Source organism: Esox lucius, chromosome 23 (genome assembly GCF_011004845.1).
Source record: "Esox lucius isolate fEsoLuc1 chromosome 23, fEsoLuc1.pri, whole genome shotgun sequence".
Lineage (NCBI taxonomy): Eukaryota > Metazoa > Chordata > Actinopteri > Esociformes > Esocidae > Esox > Esox lucius.
This window is the reverse complement of record NC_047591.1, coordinates 22,424,727-22,446,527: the sequence shown is the minus strand read 5'-3', so window position 1 is coordinate 22,446,527 and position 21,801 is coordinate 22,424,727. Positions and strand designations below refer to the sequence as shown.

General features: G+C 48.3%; 1 protein-coding gene across 4 annotated transcripts in view; it reads right to left on the bottom strand.

Moving 5' to 3' along the window:
* The window catches only part of shroom3 (shroom family member 3), a 54,359-nt gene that overhangs the window by 2,534 nt on the left and 30,024 nt on the right, over window positions 1-21,801 (bottom strand). For 3 of the 4 annotated variants that reach the window (XM_034290097.1, XM_034290098.1, XM_034290100.1), the window contains 12 exons: window positions 18,423-18,554; window positions 15,482-15,601; window positions 14,572-15,276; window positions 13,020-14,411; window positions 12,367-12,892; window positions 11,460-12,212; window positions 8,334-8,416; window positions 7,133-7,517; window positions 4,395-5,008; window positions 2,823-3,251; window positions 1,062-1,158; window positions 411-695 (listed from right to left, as the gene is read on the bottom strand). In XM_034290097.1, the coding sequence (XP_034145988.1) occupies window positions 411-695; window positions 1,062-1,158; window positions 2,823-3,251; window positions 4,395-5,008; window positions 7,133-7,517; window positions 8,334-8,416; window positions 11,460-12,212; window positions 12,367-12,892; window positions 13,020-14,411; window positions 14,572-15,276; window positions 15,482-15,601; window positions 18,423-18,554 (5,521 nt within the window). Of the gene's footprint in view, window positions 1-410; window positions 696-1,061; window positions 1,159-2,822; window positions 3,252-4,394; window positions 5,009-7,132; window positions 7,518-8,333; window positions 8,417-11,459; window positions 12,213-12,366; window positions 12,893-13,019; window positions 14,412-14,571; window positions 15,277-15,481; window positions 15,602-18,422; window positions 18,555-20,747; window positions 21,028-21,801 lie in introns of those variants that run through there. The other variant, XM_034290099.1, reaches the window with a different exon arrangement.

Here is a 21,801-nt window from a genome sequence, read left to right as displayed (position 1 = left end):
AAGGATATGCAGTACGAGTCAAAACATTTATACATCCAAGAACATTATTTAAATCTATTTGTCTGTCAGTGTTGATTTGCTTGTAAAAACACAATAAAAGGATACTATACAGTGTTTTGCGCATAATGTATAGTGTTCTGTGTATAATGTGTTGTGTTTTGTGTATTTTGTATTGTGTTTTGTGTATAATGTATTGTGTATTTTGTGTTGTGTATAATGTAGAGTTTTATGTATAATGTATAGTGTTTTGTATATAATGTATTGTGTTTTATATATAATGTATTGTGTTTTGTATATAATTTATTGTGTTCTGTATATAATGTATTGTGTTTTATATATAATGTATTGTGTTTTGTATATAATGTATTGTGTTTTATATATAAAACATAGTCTGTAGTTTAATATCTTACCCTCTCCTCAGTGTTTTCCTGTGAGTCATCCTCTGTATCCAGAGCTAGGAGTGCGTTATCGACCCTGGCCAGCCGACAGCACAGAGACAGCAGCAGGTTGACAATCTTATCCAGGTCACCGATAAACATCCGGTACTTCTCCTTCTCGTTGGGCTTACAGCGCTCCTGGACCAGGTTCTCCATGTGACCCCCCAGGTCCCTGAACTTCCTCTGTTCTTCAGCCAGGTTCTCTCTTTCCCCTCGGAGGGAGGCGACACTGAGGGTTAGCGCCTGGAGGAGCTCCACCTAGTGGACAAGAAGTCCGGTAAGGAGTTGGAGGGGAGGAAAGAAGGGGAGGGACGGGGCAGGAGATTGCTGTGATGATGTCTCCTCATTACTCAGACATCTTCCTGGATCAACAGGACCGTGGGTTGGATGAATGCTCTGTGTTTCATTTTGATTGATTTTACATCAGTCATTTTATCCAAAGATGAATCCAAAAGTGTGCTTCATTAATGATTGATAATACTGCTTTTGATGTGATCTAATGTGCTTGCACATTCTCAGCCTATATATGCCTATATTGGACAAATCCAATGTGAATCAATTTTAGAACAACTCTTGAGAACAAAACCAGAAATATGAATGTACAGGGTTAAAGTAAGGTCAGACCTTCTTCTGATCAAGATCAGCTTCTTCCTCATCCAGGTCGGTCTCGATCCCTCCTCCTCCCTCCCTCAGTCCTGTAGGACAGCCGCCTTCTGGTCTTCTACAAGAACAGACACACAAGAATGAGAGCAGCTTTAGCATGATTACCAGTGAACACAGTCATGACTGAAACATGATAACCAGTAAATCCTCCCGACTGTCCAGGCTGAAACATGATAACCAGTAAATACACAGACTGTCCAGGCGGAAACATGATAACCAGTAAATAAAAAGACTGTCCAGGCTGAAACATGATAACCAGTAAATACACCGACTGTCCAGGATGTAACATGATAACCAGTAAATACACCGACTGTCCAGGATGTAACATGATAACCAGTAAATACACCGACTGTCCAGGCTGAAACATGATAACCAGTAAATACACCGACTGTCCAGGCTGAAACATGATAACCAGTAAATACACCGACTGTCCAGGCTGAAACATGATAACCAGTAAATACACAGACTGTCCAGGCTGAAACATGATTACCAGTAAATACTCCCGTCTGTCCAGGCTGAAACATAATAACCAGTAAATACAGACTGTCCAGGCGGAAACATGATTACCAGTAAATACACAGACCGTCCAGGCTGAAACATGATAACCAGTAAATACACAGACCGTCCAGGCTGAAACATGATAACCAGTAAATACACCGACTGTCCAGGCGAGGAACCTAATTACCCCAGAATGTCCTCTCAGTCGTGGCGTACTGGCACACACCAATGCCAAAACAATTACTGTGGTATTGTGGGAGTTGTGGGGTTACTTGAGTGAAACGCACACACACCGCCCTGCAATAAGGAATGTACCCTGACTGGTACTGGCCTATTTAATGTTGACAACAACATTCCACTGTAGAATCGGGTCGCATTTAATCAAAGTCAACCTTCTCAGACACGAGACCTGTGGAGCCTGTGTCACCAAGGAATTTAATCACCCAAATGTATTGGCCATTTCTGCGTCAAAACAGCTATAGTAATAATGCATTTAATAATTAACAGCAGTTACCCAATTTATCTGTCAAGTGAAGCATAAAAATATATATTGAAAGATAAAAAAAAAAAAGCTGAGTTTGGAATGCGAAGGAGAAAGCTATGACTGTGTTCTTTGACTTGCTATGTTAAATGTGGTCAGTAGGGGGCGCTGGTTTTCCACTTCCACAGAGCCGGTCTGATGTGATCTGACTTTGTTCACACAGTCGTTTTCCTGGGCAGAGCACTAAACAACAGTTATCATTCACTGGCATTAGAGTCCATTTTCATCTTGTTAATGTTAACTGTCTTTCTTCATACAGCATGTGACTTAAAAAAAGAACTTACGAGGTAAGATATAATTTACTCCAAATAGTGTTTATTATTAACCTGATATCAAGTAAAAACACTAAGATTAAGGAGAATTGCTTACATAACTATCCTAATATGTGATTTCATTCCACACCCCTTTCCTGAAAGTAAGGATTTATTATGAAATCTAAGAAGGGCTGTGTTGTGATAACAAGGATCTAAAACAATAAACAGATTATTGCAATCAGCTTCAACAATAATCCCTTTGTTAGACCTTACCTGATGTTAATGAACCCTGATGAAATTGTCTAACCATTAATTTAGATAACTAACATGAATAAAACACACACACACACACACCAAGCGAATGTACACACACTTCCTCATTCCCTGGAGGCCCCACTTTAGGTAACTAGAACCGCCCCACTAACCCACCTGTTCTCCAGCCAGGTGCTGCTTCTACGGCGTTGCCACAGCAACCTCCCTCCCCCTGCCGGGTAGATCTCCTCCATGAGGTCCATGGCACACGTCCTTCCGCTGCTGGCCCAGGTGTCCAGCAACGGGGTCAGGCTCTTCTCACCCTGGGACACCAGCTGTTTGACCAGGGCCTCCACCCTCAGCTCCACAGCAGACCTTTCCCTTCTGGCCAGGAGGTGATAATCTGGCCCCAGGCTGTCCTCCTCGCTAGGCCCCTGCTGGGGCTCTGGGAGACTGCTGTTGGGTGTGGTTTGGAGGGCTGGGGTCTCAGGGGTCAGGCTGGGCCTTCGTGAGGCAAATGGGTGGGAGGAGGAGGCTGTCTCGGGGGAATTGGTGGAGGGAATGGATGGCCTTTTCTCTAGAACCACAGCCTCCAGGACTTCATAACTGCATGGATCCGAAAAAAACACAGCAGATCCAACAATCAACAACAATGTTGAATTGGAGATCTAGACACACAAAAGGTACGAATGAACATGCCCCTTAAAAGAAAGCGTATTGTTGCCTCATAATAAATGGGTTTGTTGTAGTTGTTATGAGTACCTGGTTCCTCATATAAATGGGTTTGTTGTAGCTGATGCTATGAGTACCTGGTTCCTCATATAAATGGGTTTGTTGTAGCTGGTGCTATGAGTACCTGGTTCCTCAAATAAATGGCTTTGTTGTAGCTGATGCTATGAGTACCTGGTTCCTCATATAAATGGCTTTGTTGTAACTGGTGCTATGAGTACCTGGTTCCTCATATAAATGGCTTTGTTGTAGCTGGTGCTATGAGTACCTGGTTCCTCAAATAAATGGGTTTGTTGTAGCTGGTGCTATGAGTACCTGGTTCCTCAAATAAATGGGTTTGTTGTAGCTGGTGCTATGAGTACCTGGTTCCTCAAATAAATGGGTTTGTTGTAGCTGGTACTATGAGTACCTGGTTCCTCATATAAATGGGTTTGTTGTAGCTGGTGCAATGAGTACCTGGTTCCTCAAATAAATGGCTTTGTTGTAGCTGGTGCTATGAGTACCTGGTTCCTCATATAAATGGGTTTGTTGTAGCTGGTGCTATGATTCCCTGGCTCCTCAAATAAATGGGTTTGTTGTAGCTGGTGATATGAGTACCTGGTTCCTCATATAAATGGGTTTGTTGTAGCTGGTGCTATGAGTACCTGGTTCCTCAAATAAATGGGTTTGTTGTAGCTGGTGCTATGAGTACCTGGTTCCTCATATAAATGGCTTTGTTGTAGCTGGTGCTATGAGTACCTGATTCCTCAAATAAATGGGTTTGTTGTAGCTGATGCTATGAGTACCTGGTTCCTCATATAAATGGTTTTGTTGTAGCTGGTGCTATGAGCACCTGGTTCCTCAAATAAATGGGTTTGTTGTAGCTGATGCTATGAGTACCTGGTTCCTCATATAAATGGCTTTGTTGTAGCTGGTGCTATGAGTACCTGGTTCCTCAAATAAATGGGTTTGTTGTAGCTGATGCTATGAGTACCTGGTTCCTCATATAAATGGTTTTGTTGTAGCTGGTGCTATGAGTACCTGGTTCTGTGAATCAAGTACTTTGGCTGAGGAGGGCGGTCCTCTCTCTGTTCCGGGTCCTGCTCCCTGTCTGGGGGAGCCGAGGGAGGGAAAAGGGGCAGTGGAGGGGGAGGGAAGTCCTCTGTGATGTCCGTCTCCCTGATGGGGGGCGGCGGGGGAGTGGGAGGAGGCGGGGGAGGCGGCGGTGACTCCTGGAGGAACACCTCGTCGTAGTCCTGCAGGGTGACGGTGTGAGGGGCGGCCTGATCGCCTGGGGTCTCCTGCAGGTTGGACTCTGAGATGCGGAGTGAGAGCAGAGGGTGTGGTCTGGAGGCAGAGGGCGGGGTTTTGGGTGGTGGTGGTGGTGGGGAGGATTTGGGTGGGGGTGGGGAGGTTTTGGGCAGCACCGGGGGTGGTGTGGGCTTTGGTGTAGTGACTGGAGCCTGAGGGCAAGACCCCTCCCTCTCCAGAGGGAAGTCTCTCAGGGTGTCCTCTGAGGTGTCTGACGAGCCATGCCTGGTCCAGTTCAGCTGGGCCTGGTTCTGACAAGGTGGGCTCCCCCTGGGATCGTCACTGTGCTTCAGGTTGGGGAAGGAGATGGCGTCCATGTTCGCCAGGCTCAACCGCTCGCTGGCCTGAACGAAGGGAAATTGTTTATTGTCTGATTGAGAAATGTGTCTGGCTACAATAAATGGATAAGAACATGATAGGATGTGACTGGACACATCGGCCAGCCAGAACAGATGACAGGGACACAGAAAACCTCAACGAAGAGAATGCTAAATAATTCCCCAGACAGTCGTAGTCCACAATGTATACATGGTTTTTAAAAAGTAAGGTTAGTCTGTACATTTGAAAATGTGAATGTTGTTTCTAGCTTCAAGGACAGGATTACATTTTCCCATTCATGTCTATAGCAACTGAAATGCTTTGAGATTCATACGTGGTTGTGGTGTAAAAAAGTATTAGTGGTGTGTGTGTGTGTGTATATTTATATATACACACACACACACATATATATACAGTGGATAAAGAAAGTCCACACACTCCTGTTAAAATGCCAGGTTCTTGTGATGTAAAAGAATGAGACAAAGATAAATCATGTCAGAACTTTTTCCACCTTTAACGTAAACAATTCAATTGAAAAACAAACTGAAATCTTTGAGGGGGGAAAATAAAAAATGTATAACCTGGTTGCATAAGTGTACACACCCTTAAACTAATACTTTGTTGAAGCACCTTTCGATTTTATTACAGCACTAAGTCTTTTTCGGTAGGAGTCTATTAGCATGGCACAGCTTGACGTGACAATATTTGCCCACTCTTCTAAGCGTTCCAAATCTGTCAGATTGCGAGGACATCTCCTGTGCACAGCCCTCTTCAGATAACCCCACAGATGTTCAATTGGAATCTGGGCTCTGGCTGGGCCATTCCAAAACATTAATCTTCTTCTGGGGAAGCCATGCTTTTGTGGATTTGGATGTGTGCTTTGGGTCATTGTCATGCTGAAAAGTGAATTTCATCTTCAGCTTTCTAACGGACGCCTGAAGGTTTTGTGCCAAAATTGCCTGGTATTTGGAACTGTTCATAATTCCCTCCACCCTGACTAAGACCCCGGTTCTAGCTCAAGAAAAACAGCCCCAAAGCATGATGCTGCCACCACCATGCTTCACTGTGTTTCACTGGTATGGTGTTCTTTTGGTGATGTGCAGTGTTGTTTTTGCGCCAAACATACCTTTTGGAATTATGGCCAAAAAGTTCAACCTTGGTTTCATCAGACCATAACACATTTTCCCATGCTTTTGGGGGACTTGATGTTTCTTTTTGCAAACTTCAGCCGAGCTTGGATGTTTTTCTTTGTTTTTCTTTTGCCACCCTACCCCATAGCCCATTCATATGAAGAATATGGAAGATTGTTGTCACATGTAGCACACAGCCATTTCTTGCCAGAAATTCCTGCAGTTCCTTTAATGTTGCTGTAGGCCTGTTGGAAGTCTCCCTGACCAGTTTTCTTCTCGTCTTTTCATCAATTTTGGAGGGACGTCCAGTTCTTGGTAATGTCTCTGTTGTGCCATATTTTCTCCACCTGATGATGACTGTCTTCACTGTGTTCCATGGTATATCTAATGCTTTGGAAATTATTTTGTATCCTTCTCCTGACTGATATCTTTTAACAATGAGATCCCTCTGATGCTTTGGAAGCTCTCTGCGGACCATGGCTTTTGAATTTTAGGAAAATCCAACTAGAACATCTGAACTTTATTTGTGATTAATCAGAGTCTCTTTAAATGATGGCAGGTGTGTAATGACTTCTATTTAACATGAGTTTGAAAGTGATTGGTTAATTCTGAACACAGCCACACCCCCAGTTATAAGAGGGTGGGCACACTTATGCAACCAGGTTATTGTAAGGTTTCTATTTTTCATTTTTCCCCCTCGAAGATTTCAGTTTGTTTTTCAATTGAATTGTTAGGGTTAGGGTTTTAATGTGACCTATTATAGGTCACATAAAAAGTTCTGACATGATTTATCTTTGTCTCATTCTATTATATCACAAAAACCTGGCATTTTCACAGGGGTGAGTAAACTTTTTATATCCACTGTGTATATATATTTTTTTTATGGTCTGCCAGCACATTTCCAAGCTTTGTAAGTCGTGGTAGGTTTTGTGGTTTTAGCCCTGCAACTGAGAAAATAATATGCACGAACAAATTGTAAAGTACACCTACAAATATGACAGCCAGAGATACTGTACGAACCTCCCAGCCCAAGCTGGTTTTGGGGCTGGTCCCTGGCGGTGAAAAGGGGCAGGGGAGGCCCACAGAAGCAGCCAGGCCGGAGGCGCTCAGGGCACGCTGCCTGTCTGGGTTCCTCTGCCTGTCCCTCCTCATGATGGAGGTGTTGCTTTGGGATGGTCCCTGGCTCTGCCGGTAATGGGCTGTCTGGGACTGGCCCTGGGAGGCTGTCTGGGACTGGCCCTGGGAGGCTGTCTGGGACTGGCCCTGGGAGGCTGTCTGGGACTGGCCCTGGGAGGCTGTCTGGGACTGGCCCTGGGAGGCTGTCTGGGACTGGCCCTGGGAGGCTGTCTGGGACTGGCCCTGGGAGGCTGTCATGGGACGGTCTGAGCGCTGGGTCTCCGCGCAGCTGGAGAGAGAAAAACACAGGGCGCACACACGTGCAAACACACATGAAGACAAGACGAGTGTGAACTGCGTGTGAACCTCTCTTTCCCAATCACCAGTATCCCAGATACTTTTCATCCCTGTTCTTTTCCCTCTATACCAGGAGGTTCTATCTGTTTACCTCCCTCTATACCAGGAGGTTCTATCTGTTTACCTCCGTCTATACCAGGAGGTTCTATATGTTTTCCTCCCTTTATACCAGGTGGTTCTACATGTTTTCCTCATTTTATGCCCGGGGGTTCCTACTAAATGCCAATGGTTCTGCTGCAGCCAGGGCTATACAGGTCCAAAATAGCAGAGAACACAACAGCAGAACTGTCCAATATAGCTACTGACCAATTAAGGCGAAGAAGCAAGGCACATTGCCTTACAAGTCTGCTGTTTAAAACCATTGCTCAGTTTCGTCATAAACCCAGTTCTCTGAGAGAAAACATCAGAATATTACTATTGCATGAGACGACTAAAACAGAAAACACTGGCACATAACTACTGTTGGTTATTTCACAGTGTTTACATGCCTAATTTGTGCCTAGTTGAAATTTTTTGTCTTTATAAGTAGATATTATTAAGTTTCTGCTTATAACGTCTGCCTGACAAATTGGGTTCCCATGAACAGCTGTTTAACCAGGGGTAGAGATGGGCAGGACATTCTGAAAACATTAGTTATTGTTCCCAAACAGTTTAATATTGTAGGAATATAACAGGTCAATAGTGTATGAATATAACAGGTCTATATGTGATTGAGGCACACCCCCAGAGTTTTATTGCTGTTACAGACCTGTTGTTGTCATTGTGTGTGAAGACACAGGGTTCTTTTGAGAGGATCTCAAACAACCTCAGATCTCCTCCAGCCACAAAGTCCTGCAACAACAGAAGGATGAAGTGTGAAGGATACAGATTGAAGGACAGAGAGAGGGATGAAGTGTGAAGGACAGAGAAAGGGATGAAGTGTGAAGGACAGAGAGAGGGATGAAGTGTGAAGGACAGAGAGAGGGATGAAGTGTGAAGGACAGAGCGAGGGATGAAGTGTGAAGGACAGAGAGAGGGTTAAAGTGTGAAGGACAGAGAGAGGGTTAAAGTGTGAAGGACAGAGCGAGGGATGAAGTGTGAAGGACAGAGAGAGGGATGAAGTGTGAAGGACAGAGAGAAGGTTGAAGTGTGAAGGACAGAGAGAGGGATGGAGTGTGAAGGACAGAGAGAGGGATGAAGTGTGAAGGACAGAGCGAGGGATGAAGTGTGAAGGACAGAGCGAGGGATGAAGTGTGAAGGACAGAGCGAGGGATGAAGTGTGAAGGACAGAGAGAGGGTTAAAGTGTGAAGGACAGAGCGAGGGATGACGTGTGAAGGACAGAGAGAGGGATGCAGATTGAAGGACAGAGAGAGAGATGAAGTGTGAAGGATGCAGATTGAAGGACAGAGAGAGGGATGAAGTGTGAAGGACAGAGAGAGGGATGAATTGTGAAGGACAGAGAGAGGGATGAAGAGAGAGGATAAAGAGGGAAAGAGAAAGAGTGTGTACGAGAGAAAGAGCTGTTTATTTGGGGAACTAGAGGAGTAGGATGATGAAGCAATAAACCACAACATTCCAGAGGGATTCAGGCCGACCAAGGTTGTGGATGGTGATCTACTTGGGAACAACACACACAGACCTGAGGAGAAAACAGCTGAGCCATCTAGCCGTAGCTTTGTTGCGACCATCTCAAACACCAACCAGTCATTCCTCTCTCATGGTAAATGTCCGAGTTGATCTGTCTTCGTGCAAGTCCCAAATGCTATCCTATTTCTTAGATAGTGCACTAGTTTTAACATTCCCGAGGCCAGTAGGGCTCAGGTTAAAAGTGCACTAGACTGGGAATAGGTCTTTATATGTAAGACAGGGTGGATCACAGACTGTACCAGTAAATAACCGTGAGGTGAACAGACCAGTGAGAATAAGTCCCATCAGCTTTATTTATGTATTTTCACTTTTAGCATAGGAACCAATGAATACTGCTGCCAAATCTCTTTCATTTCTACCCACGAAGAAGCAGTTCCCTCCCTACAAACAGACAGAGTCAGACAGGATTTGTGTTAAAAGCAGAGTGTGTTTATGCTAGTCTGTAATCCCTCTGGAAGATGAAGGGCCTTTCTATCCATCCCCAGTGCCAACCAGCAGTCCCCTGATAGACCTAACTGTTGCTGTGGAAGGGAGAGGAGGAAAGGCTGAATCCTTATCTGTGGATGCTCCTCCCTACATCCCAGACCTGTGTGTGTGTGTGTTTGTGTGTCTTATCAGTCTGTGATCATTATGTGCCCTGCCCAGGCCTAGTGGCTCCATACAGGAAGTCAAGAGGATTCCGGGTACTTCCTGTCTGTTACCAGGCCACAGATCGGTACATTTGTCCCTTCGGCAGTGCACTAGTCAAAGTGCTTACAAATGTCATTCAGGTGCACTTTTTAGGGTGCTTGTTTGGACATTGTTAGGGGTTTCCACATATACCCCTTGGAGAAGAGGGTACTGTGTTTTTGACATGAAGACCTTAGGCTGTGACGATTGGCAACAACATCAACTCTTCAATGAATCCTACTGCTGGGGCCAGCACATCAACTCCTCAATGAACCCTACCGCTGGGGCCAGCACATCAACTCCTCAATGAATCCTACCGCTGGGGCCAGCACATCAACTCCTCAATGAATCCTAACGCTAGGGCCAGCACATCAACTCCTCAATGAATCCTACCGCTGGGGCCAGCACATCAACTCCTCAATGAATCCTAACGCTAGGGCCAGCACATCAACTCTTCAATTAATCCTACCGCTGGGGCCAGCACATCAACTCCTCAATGAACCCTAACGCTGGGGCCAGCACATCAACTACTCAATGAATCCTAACGCTAGAGCTAGCACATCAACACCTCAATGAATCCTACCGCTGGGGCCAGCACATCAACTCCTCAATGAATCCTAACACTGGGGCCAGCACATCAACTACTCAATGAATCCTAACGCTAGGGCCAGCACATCAACTCCTCAATGAATCCTAACGCTAGGGCCAGCACATCAACTCCTCAATGAATCCTACCGCTGGGGCCAGCACATCAACTCCTCAATGAATCCTACCGCTGGGGCCAGCACATCAACTCCTCAATGAATCCTAACGCTAGGGCCAACACATCAACTCCTCAATGAATCCTACCGCTAGAGCCAGCACATCAACTCCTCAATGAATCCTACCGCTGGGGCCAGCACATCAACTCCTCAATGAATCCTACCGCTAGGGCCAGCACATCAACTCCATCATTAACTTAGCAGATGATAAAGTTAGAGGCGCTGTGGTCTATGGCCAATATACCACTGGTAAAAGCAGTTCTTAGGCATGACACATCACCATCCCTCGAGATGCCTGATTGCTCTTATAAATCGGTTACCAACACAATTTGAGCAGTAGAAATTGATGTGAAGTCGTTGTAAACTCGTTGTATACTGTCTCATACACTACGCATATCAGCCAATCAGCGTTCAGGATTCAAACCACCTGATATATAAGATGTGATAAGCAGATGTTTGTTGCCTTTAAGAAGCAGAGGAGGGAATGCCCTGATACACATCAACAGGAGGCAGTAGATAGATTCAGCGTTCACATAGGCGATGAATTGACCAGGACCATCAGTGTCTGAACAACAGCGACTCTCAGGAAGGATGTTGTGTGAACCCACCTCCTGTGCATCAGACCAATAAAACCCCTCAATGTGTATGACCTCACTTAGCGGGGACCCCGGGGGGAGTGGCCGTTGCGAAGAGCTGGTATAAAAACCCAGACTGATCCCTTAATAAAACCAGGTAACCTCCCCCAAGTCGCACACATTTACAGGGTAAAAGAGGGGGCGCCTGTTTTGGCCGGAGAAGCATTTGGGGCGTACCCTACCTGATTGAGCCTCTCAACAGACGGCGAGGAGCGTGATCTGAAGTGCTGTGGTGGAGGCCTCTCCTCAGAGCGCTCCAGCAGGTCCTCCGCTGAGACTGACTTTCCAGAGCTCCGGGCCGGAGTCGCCCTGTCAAAGGCTCGCTGGGAAAACCCCTGGCTTCGCAGGGCCTCATAGGCCTTGGCTGGTTCTCCTCTACCAAAGCTGGATGTGGGCAGGTATTCCTCCGTCAGCCGGTCGGATCCAGATTCAGTGGGATCTGGGCGGGAGGTGGAGACTGAGACGGGTGGCGCAGTGACCCTGCCTGGGTAGAATCCCTGAAGGCCAGGAGGCAGGGTGGAGCAAAGCCTTCCCCCTCCAAAGAGGCTGCTGTCTAGGCCAGGGGGCTCCTGCAGAGAGGCCAGGCTGGTGGAGGATGTGGACGAGATGCTACGGGTGTCTGCGAAGGGCTGGAGGTAGGTGCTGTGGGTCCGGTCACAGGGCTGCGGTCCCCCCTCCCTGTCCGTCCTCCAGCCCCTCTTCCTCTCCACGTAGTCAGCCAGGGCGTCCTGCTGCAGCTGCCGGAGCTCAGGCCGGGACACAGCCAGGCCAGCCTGGGGGTTCTGAAGACCTTGGTAGGGCTGGGAGCTGCTGCTCAAGCTGCGACTGGCGGCCATCTCAAACATCCTCCGGCGGTCCGCCACGCTGGTCTCGGTGCCTGGGAACACAAACTGCTGCTGCTGTGCACTCCTTCTTGCGTCCAACTCTAACCCAACCTGCAGGAGGAAGAAGAAGAAACCTTTATTATCCATTGTCTTGCTGAGTACGGAGATGTGTCTGTCATTCTAGCCCAAGTGCTTCATCAGGTAGTTAAGTGCCTAGCTTGAGGGCCCAACATGAAGCGATGGCATCTTCAGTACCCTGACTCACTTCATGCATGCTCTCCGGCTCCGAGTAAGACCTCTTCTTCTGAGCCGCGGTGAGCCGCTTGCGCCCCGCGATGCGAACAGGGACTGGTGGACCCGTGGCCGAGACACTCTGGGGCTCCGGGGTGACAACGTGCCTCTGTTTGGGGGTGTGAGGGGAGTTTGTGGTGACTGGGGCTGGGTCTGGGTCTGGGGTGGTGATGGTGTGCCTCTCTTTGGGGGTGTGAGGGTTGGTTGAGGTGGCTGGTGTTGGGACGGTGTTAGCTACGATGGAGGGTTTGGGGCTGGTCTTGGGGGCCACGGTCTTCCTCTCCAGGGATAAGTGCTTGGCTGGTACTGGAGGAGGGTTGTTGCTGACCCCAGAAGCAGGATGGATGCGGACGCCCAGATCTTTGCGTCTGAAGGAGGTGGATCGGAGGACCTTGGACTGGGCGTCTTTGATGCTGTCCCTGTAGGTCCGGTTAAAAGATGTGTCCTGAATGGTTCCTAGTAGGTCCTGCAGGTCATCCTTCAAATGGAAGCTCTGGTCCCTTTAAAGTAGTGACCACACAGGTAATAATACTACATTTAATTTAACTGTTACTTTCCAAGACACTCGATAATACTGTAAAAGTATATGAAATCAAGTGCAATAGAAATCAGAAAACAAATACAAACCTCTCCCTGTCATAGCCATTCTCCTCCTGGCCTCCCTGGCTACCTAAGTGTAAGGTGCTCCTGCTCCTCTGCAGGGCCAGGCCAGGGTGTGGGTCCTGGTGGTCAGGGCGCTGGTTTTGGGGGTACCCGGAGCTCTGGAACTTGGCTTGTTCATAATTTCCTCTCAGCAGATCTTCATAGGGTTGACCCTCGTGGGCCGCCGTAGTTGTCCCATGAGGTGAGCTGGAACTGGAACGGAGTGGTCGGTGGCTGTAGTTGGGACTGTTGCATCTCTCCAATGTGTTCCGGAGATCATTCAAACCCACTCCGTAGCCCATGGGCTTGTCGAGACACTGGGTCTGGAACGGGGCTTGGGGCTGTGACGGGCGGGACAAGGGTCCCAGGTTGGCGCAGACGCTCAGGCTCCTCTGTTTGCCCTGGCCCTGCTCAAAGCGGTTCACCTTCTCCAGGACAGATAGGCTTCTCTGGTAGCTGCTCTTGCTGCTGGTCGAGCCCTCTGGACTGGCGCAGCGCTGGACCTCCGCTAGAGCGTTCTCCAGCCTTGTCAGCGGGTGTTCCGATCCCCTCTGCTCTCTCTGTTGGTGGAGGGGACTGGGGTCACTATAATGCTGGAGCGGGGACCTGGATCTCTGGTCGCTGCTCGGTTGGTCAGGCCTCTGGGCCCTCTGCTCTACCTGAGGATCTGGCACCAGGTCGAGGTTAGTGCTTCGGAACACCTTACCGGAAATACTCCCAGCAGGCTGAGGGTGTAGCTGACTATGGCTGAGTTCGGTCACCTGGTCTACCTCTCTACCCTGGCTCTCAGGGGGGTATTCTGAGACTTGGGGGTACGTGGGAGGTCTTTCTCCACGTGGCTGGACTGGGGTGTAGGGGTCCCTCCTCTCCAGGCCAACAGATGAGGGGTTCCTGGTCACCTGCTGACCCTGCTGGCTCTGCCTTTGGTACGTGGCCTGACCTTCTCCCTTCCAGTGAGGACGGTAGTGACCCAGTTTGGTTTGGGTCTCCTCTGGCACTGCCCTGCCCTCGCCTCTGTCGACCAGCCGGTCCGGGTAGGCTGTCTGTCTGTGGAGAGGCTGAGCAGAGTCAAGATGCTGGGACAGAGGGTGGAGCTGGGAGTCGCTTTGGTATCCATTTTCCACAGTCACCACCATCCCTGTATCCACACTGACCCCCGCTCCCAGGGGACCTCTCGGCCTGCTCAGGCTGTTCTCTCTGGCCAGGGCTGGGAAGACTGTGTCCGGGCGGCAGGTTGGTGTCTGGGCGTAGTGTGGCTCCGGAGGGGGCACTTGATAGATGCCCTGGGGCAACATCAGGTGGCCGGACTGGGGGGAGGTCTGCTGGGCCTGGGGCGGTGGGGGGAAGCCCTGACCCTGTTTGGGCTTGGTGGTAGGGCTAGAGGACGAAGAAGAGGGAAAGTAATTAACCGCCCTGGATGTGTCAATGGCAAAGATAACGAACATCAGCAACACGCACACACCAGAGGCAGAGAGACAGAGCACCGCAGGCTGACTGTGGCCAACAGCGGCCAATGGAAACAACGGAACAGCCATACCTGCTCTCCGGACTCTTTTCTATGACGGTGTGGAGCTGGCCCTCAGCCCCATACGAGCCCTTCCCCGACCCACAGGCCACCGAGCCGGACGAGTGGTGCCAGGACCCCTTATGGAGGGCCCGGAGGGAGCGAGCCTGCTCCAGGCTGGACCAGGAATTGGGCCTCTCGTGGTTCCTGATTGCCGCGTAGCTGTCGCTTCGTGTGGGAGGAGCTGGCGCCCCCTTAAGGCTCTCGTTGGAACTGCGACCGGCACCCTGACCCCAGATGGGTCCCACACTGTGGCGGTTCGGGTTATTGCCGTGGTTACTACTGCCGCTGCTGTTGCTGCTACCACGGTAACAGGAGGCTCCACCCCCACTACGAGACCCCAACCTGCCACCCTCGTGGTTCCGTAGCAACGTGGTGGAGCTGACCTCGTGCTCCTGGGGCCCGCCCTGCTGGGGGTCATATACTGTACGGACGTAGCGGATGTCAGCTTGGAGCAGGTCCTCCGCCCCTGCTCCACCCCCTCCTCCATTTACCCCGCCCCTCTGCGGAACCATCTCCATGGAGTAGGACTTCTCCTTACTGAAGGTCGGTGTGGCTGCCAGGTATTCTGGGATACTAGAGCTGGTGGAGAAGGAGGAGTAAGCGGAGTCCCTCTTGCTGTGGAGGTGGTCGATGCTGTTAGATGATTTGGACGCAGATAACTGTTGGCAGGAGGAACTGTACAGAGTGAAGCAGAGAGTACTTTATTAAACATATTTCATTATTTAAAGTATTATGCTGCTCTAGCTTTGGAGACAGCACACATACATCCATACACACATACAGCCATAAATACATACACACAAACATACATACAAAAACACACAAAATAAAAAGAAAAGAAAACCATATTTTAAAACCCTGAGTTAAAGAAGGCCTGCACCTGTAGGCTGAGTGGCTCTGGTGTTCCCCTAGACTCTCCATACTGCCTCGGGAGCTGTACTGGTCTGGACTCTTCCTGAGGCAGCCTGGGTCATAGCCTGAAAGGTCTGTAGTGGATGAACTGGAGAGACAGAGGGGTTGGGGGGTAAAGGGCAGGTGGAGGTGACAAAGGAGAAGAGGAGACAGTCAGAAGAATGAAGAAGATGAGAAAGATTGTCCGCATGACAGCCAACTGTCATTCTGTCATGTCGACAATTAACGCAACAGGAAGGTCAGAAAGTAAAACTTCATGGAAGGGAAACATGTTACAGTACTCTTTAAATAACACATTCCCACGAAATGTATTTAATCACGTCTGCAGTAGATGTCTACCCAGTGACTGGGGATATTTTGCAGACTGGCCTATGGAATTTCAACTGTCATTTGGGAAGTTCAGGAAACTGGGAAGCTCGGGCATTGCTGGTGAAGAAGCATTCACTCCATAAATAAGGAAGTGTAGCCGTTAACGTCGGTTGTGATGAATACTGAACAGCGTCCGCCTCATCCTACCGTAACTACCATGATTCACTGCGATTGGCGACGGACACCAATATCAAGAAATGAACACGCAACGGAGGGAGAAACAAAATACCATACGTATGAATCTGGAGACTTTGCACTAAGTATGGTTCATATCTACGGGTGCCAGGAGTCTCACACAGTAACAGTCCCCTTTCGATTTAGCCGGTATTAAAATCTCCAGGCCTCCTGCCCTTATATGGTCATTTAGTTTGAGGGGGAGGGGAGGCTGGCAGGGGATAGAGTGTGTGTAGTCTGCATGCCTGTATGTGTGTGTGTGTAAGTGTGTGTGTGTATGTGCCTGTGTTTAGTCTGCATGCCTGTGTGTGTGTGTGTGTGTGTGTGTGTATGTGTGTGTATGTGTGTGTGTGCTGGGGGAGGATAGAGGCCCAGTCTAGGTTGGCATTTCTGCAGCAATAATGAATGTGATGAGGACGTCACAGGTCTGGGATCAGCACAATCGCTTGTACGGAGGCACTCCCTCAGCCATGAGAAACACAATTACACCCAGTTCCACTTCCACCCCCAGAACCCACAATCACACCCAGTTCCACCTCGACCCTCAGAACCCTCAATCACACCCAGTTCCACCTCCACCCTCGGAACCCTCAATCACACCCAGTTCCACCTCCACCCCCAGAAACCTCAATCACACCCAGTTCCACCTCCACCCTCAGAACCCTCAATCACACCCAGTTCCACCTCCACCCTCGGAACCCTTAATCACACCCAGTTCCACCTCGACCCTCAGAACCCTCAATCACACCCAGTTCCACCTCCACCCTCAGAACCCTCAATCACACCCAGTTCCACCTCCACCCTCGGAACCCTCAATCACACCCAGTTCCACCTCGACCCTCAGAACCCTCAATCACACCCAGTTCCACCTCCACCCTCAGAACCCTCAATCACACCCAGTTCCACCTCCACCCTCAGAACCCTCAATCACACCCAGTTCCACCTCCACCCTCGGAACCCTCAGGACATGCTGCTGTGTACCTTTTCTGACTGTATCTCCACCTCTCCTCTCTCTCTCTCTCTCTCTCTCTCTCTCTCTCTCTCTGTCAGTCCATCAGTAATACTGTGACCACACTGGATGACCCGAAAAGCTCAGTGTGGGAGTCAGGGTTGCCATGGAGACGATACAGGGTAAGAGGGAGCTGCCGTCAGGAATGTCCCTCCATGGCAGACAGATGACGTCAATCTCTTTCTGTATGTGTGTGTGTGTGTCTATTTTTGTGTGTGTGTGTGTGTGTTTGTGTGTGTGAGTGACGTGTGTGTGTTTTTCTTTATTATCTGACATCACTGAGTGAAAGGGCCTCAACGTGCTTGTCTAAACACAGTAACGGCGGTCAGATAAACAAGCTATCCTGTCCCCAAACACATCTACAGGCAGTTGACTCAGTCCAAGATAACACCGCTGCTCTCCCTGAGAAACAGCACAAGATGTGGTGGCCAGCGTCCCAAATCACACCCTTTTCCCTTTGGCCCCCAGTTGTATCTAATGCACTACATGGGACACAGGGGGCCATTTGAGATGCTCCGGTAATTTATATAAACCATAGGTCTTATTGTGCCAGTCATAAAGGCATAACCTCCCGCTCATATAACTATGGGATAACTACATGCCATATACTGTAATTCTATAACTACGGCACATTGTGGGGCATGCTTTATGGTCAAAGATCACGGTTTCGTTCAGCAATATAAGCAACCTTTACTCTGAGTCTGAGTCGAGTCTGATTTCCTCCTATCTGTCTCCATGAGTCAGGTGTTTACACAGCGGGTTCCTACAGTATTCGTCCCCAGGCCGTCAATACAGCTAAATGTCATTGTGGTCGCGCACTAATCTATGTTAGAGGACCAATACGTCCCAAGGCTTTAAAATCTGTCAAGACAAAACAATCTTCCGTGTGAAATTGATAAAAATCCCTCTTGACGTGGCCCAAGGTGGCCCAGCCGGTCTGGGTCGATAACTACTGTTCACATGCAATGCCGCAGCCGGGTTCAAATCTGTCTTGCTGCTCTTTCTGCAAAAACTCTCCTGTCTATATTTCACCACATTTCAAATAAAAGCATAAAATGCCTGGAAGAAACATACATTAAAGAACAAACACTAAAATAATTAAATGAGTTGTAGACTTTAGAGAGGGTTTCGGTTTTCTCCCCTCCACGGATACTGTACAACACCGCGAAAGCAATCTGTAAAAACTGTAAAATAAATAATAATAAATAAATACATTTAAGTTACATTTATTCACTTATTGCAGACTAGTTGCTTACTCAGCTGCTTGCTTGACTGACTGATAATTTGTCCAGTTTACTGATTGACTGACTGACTGATTGACTGACTGCCTGCCTGACTGACTGGTTGACTGACTGACCTGGAATGGTAGGTTGGGTGCCACGGAGGGCCCGTGGAACCTGGGGAGATCTGCATCATGCTGGGGTCTGGGTGGCCCTCACTCAGCTTGGTGGAGTGCCACGAGTGAGGTCTGGAGATGGATCCGCCGCGTCTGGGGACAGATAGACAGAGAGGGAGAGACGGTTAACTCCTGTGAAAGTAAATCCGATGTGTTCCTGTGGACCAAAGAGAGTCGCCTGCTGGGACAACAACTCGGGACAGAGACATGAGGTCTCGTCATTAAATGCAGATCTCTGACACACTGTAACTCAGAGGAAGAGGCCAATGCGTAGTCCCGCACTCTGGGCAGACTTCCGTTCATTGTCTAATTTTGATTTAGATTTGATCCTGATCATCATTATCACAGACAAACAGCAGTGTGTTACCAGTGAACAACCATGATCACATACCTAGTGAATTTCAGGATGCTATTTCATCTATTCCTTGAACAACTCTTTCAAGCCCCTGTAAGGAATGCTAGAATCTAATCTCTTTCAACATCTCATAAACAAATACGGACTTATCATTCCAATCTCATTTCTCATCCCAAATTGTATTTTCCGAATAGATCATTCCTGTCTCATCCGAAGACTTTCCCGCCATTCCAAATCGTCACATCAAACTGACATCATAAAGTAGCATTGGTCGGGTTATTTTTGGACTGAACTAAACGTTTAATAACGAAACGGTTAAAAATTGTGTTATGTTACACAATTTATTTAAATGCAATAGACAACTTAATGCATAGTCCAGAGCCATATAACAGTTCATACTGACCATATAAACAGGTAACAAAAATAAATAAATTGAAGATTTACATATGAAATAAAATACACTTTTATATTTTAATGGAGGCCCATGGGAATATCAGGATTGTTCAGATTTCCAGTTGTCTTAGAACCACACAGTTAATATTTTTCCTGTCTTACTAGAAGCAACATTTTCTCACACCACTGGCAGATTTTTTTCTTAATTCAAGCATTTCTCATTTAAAGGATTTTTTAAAAGATAGTTTTGAAGACGTCATTCCAATTGTCTTTTGACCCCTAGATAGACACCCTGCGCACAATGTTTCAAATATAATCTGCCTACATCGCAAGCGAAGCAGCCTATGTCGAGCTGTAAACTACTGAGAAAACGTTTGATGGTTTAAAGTCCAAACAGACTTTCATACACAGAACACGTGTCAGCCGTCATCAGTAGGACATTAAAGGTCCTGTTGAAGCAAGCACACAAATCCCTTTTTTCTTTTCCTTTGAGGAGGATTCTTGTTTGGAATGGTGCAGAAAGTTCTAAGGACTGATATGGGACCACCTCCACGGACCTCTCATCACCTCTCATCCTGTCCTAACTGTCCGGAGCGTGGTGGAGGCCTAGCCGTCGACACTGTGTCTGCGCCCTATTCCCTATTTAGTACACTCCTTTTAGCCAGGCCCCATTGGGGAAGTGAACTATAGATAATAGGCTGCGATTTGGGAATCCGACTGTGTCTGTCTGCCTGATGCTGACTAGAGGATCCTTATCCCTGCATTTAAGCCAGACAACCTGAAGTACCAAGATTATTCCTTGGCTTCAACCAAAACCTATTTCTGGTTCAAAACAACATGGCTACCACCCAAGGCTTTATTTCACAATAACAGTCCAACAAGATCACTTGGCTACACTCAAGACAAGCTGTTTGCACGATATCTTGAGGAACATCTCGCGGCTGCTTTGCTAGTTGGAAAAGCAGTTATCATATCTCATGACTCTCTTCATCCTAAAACACCACTTAGTGTGGAAGATAAACAGGAAGTGATGCTATCTTCACCTTCATCCTAGAGAAACATGACAGCTGCCCGTTGCTTATGTCCTCATAGCAATTCATCACGTAGCAAACATTCCAGGATGTTCAACCATTTCTCTCACGTTAATTTCTTACAACACATTAAACCATAAAGGTTTCGAGGGATCAGCAGTGGTTATGAAGGACAGACGGTGGTTATAAATGATCAACAGTGGTAACAGAAGGCCCACAGTGATTATAAAGGTCGAACTCACTCACACGACAACTGAGAATGGAAAACAATCTACCATTTGGTAAGATATCGGATTCTAAGATGATGCTAAGATGAACGATAGACTCAACATAGACTACAAAGCCGGTGAAACTCAAACCTCAAGCAGCAGCTCCAGTATCCGTTACCTTAACATGAGGCTACCCCCCCACCCCCGGGCAACTGTGCATTTGGAGCCGGGTTTCACCCGCGATATGTAACCTGGCTGCAAGCCTCAAACGGCACCTCCATGAAGAGTCGTCTGTTACCTGGTGAAGCGGAGAACCTTCGAGATGAGCCCCGTGGCCAGGCTGTTGACATTGGCCTCAGAAGGAGACTTGCACAGCGCCCCGTCTGACCTCCCCAGGCCTCCTGGACCCCTCCCCAGGCCTTCATCCCCCTTCTTCTGCTTCTTTCGGAGCTTCCTTCTGTAGAAGGCCCCGAGCAATTCCATGGTGCGGTTTGGTGCGACCTGATTCCCTGGATTGTCCGCTAACACTCCCTGTCAATGGTCAACGCTAAAACGGTCTGCCGGGGTAGGCTGGCGAAGGACAGTTAGCGTCAGAGGTTGTTAAACTGGAGCGCAATTAAACGTCATTACCTCTCTAATGTACGACAAAGCATGAAGTAAACATCCTGCCCTGCAATGCTTTGTAACGAGGCGCTGGATACTGAGAGACAGAGAGAGAGAGAGAAAGAGAGGGAGCAAGAGAGAGAGAGAGAGAGAGAGAGAGAGAGAGACGGGTATAGGGAGGGAGTGGGAGAGAGAGAAACAGAGGAGGGGAAACAGAGCCAGAGAAAAAGAGAACAAAACAGAGTAAGAGAGATTCATAGAAGGAGAGAATCTAGAATGTGGATATCCAAGGTCCAGAAACAGAAGTGAATTCGCTAGGAGGGAAAACACAGCACATGATATCATGTGGTACCACAGGCTCACAGAACAGAACCCTTCTTCTCTCCTCTTCCCCGGAGTCTCCCAGCGCGTCCCAAACGGCACCCCATCCCCTGCACAGGCCACTGCTTTAAATGGCACCGGCGCACAACACAGGGAACGCGGTGCCGTTCGAGCCGCGGCCTATCAGTCGACATGTGACCCCCTCACCGGACTCGTGGAGCCACGCCCCAAGGCCACTGAGCAGCCGCTGAGCAGACATGAAAGGGGCAAGACTCATCACCCAAACAGGCCCATTAACTGGCATTATTCCTGGGGTGTGTCACTCGCGGCATCCTGCCCTGGGCGTTGACAAGGCTCCTCTGGCTACCTCAGGAGATGGATGAGGGAGTCTTCTGCACAGAGTGAACGGGAGGTTCTCTCCTGCACTG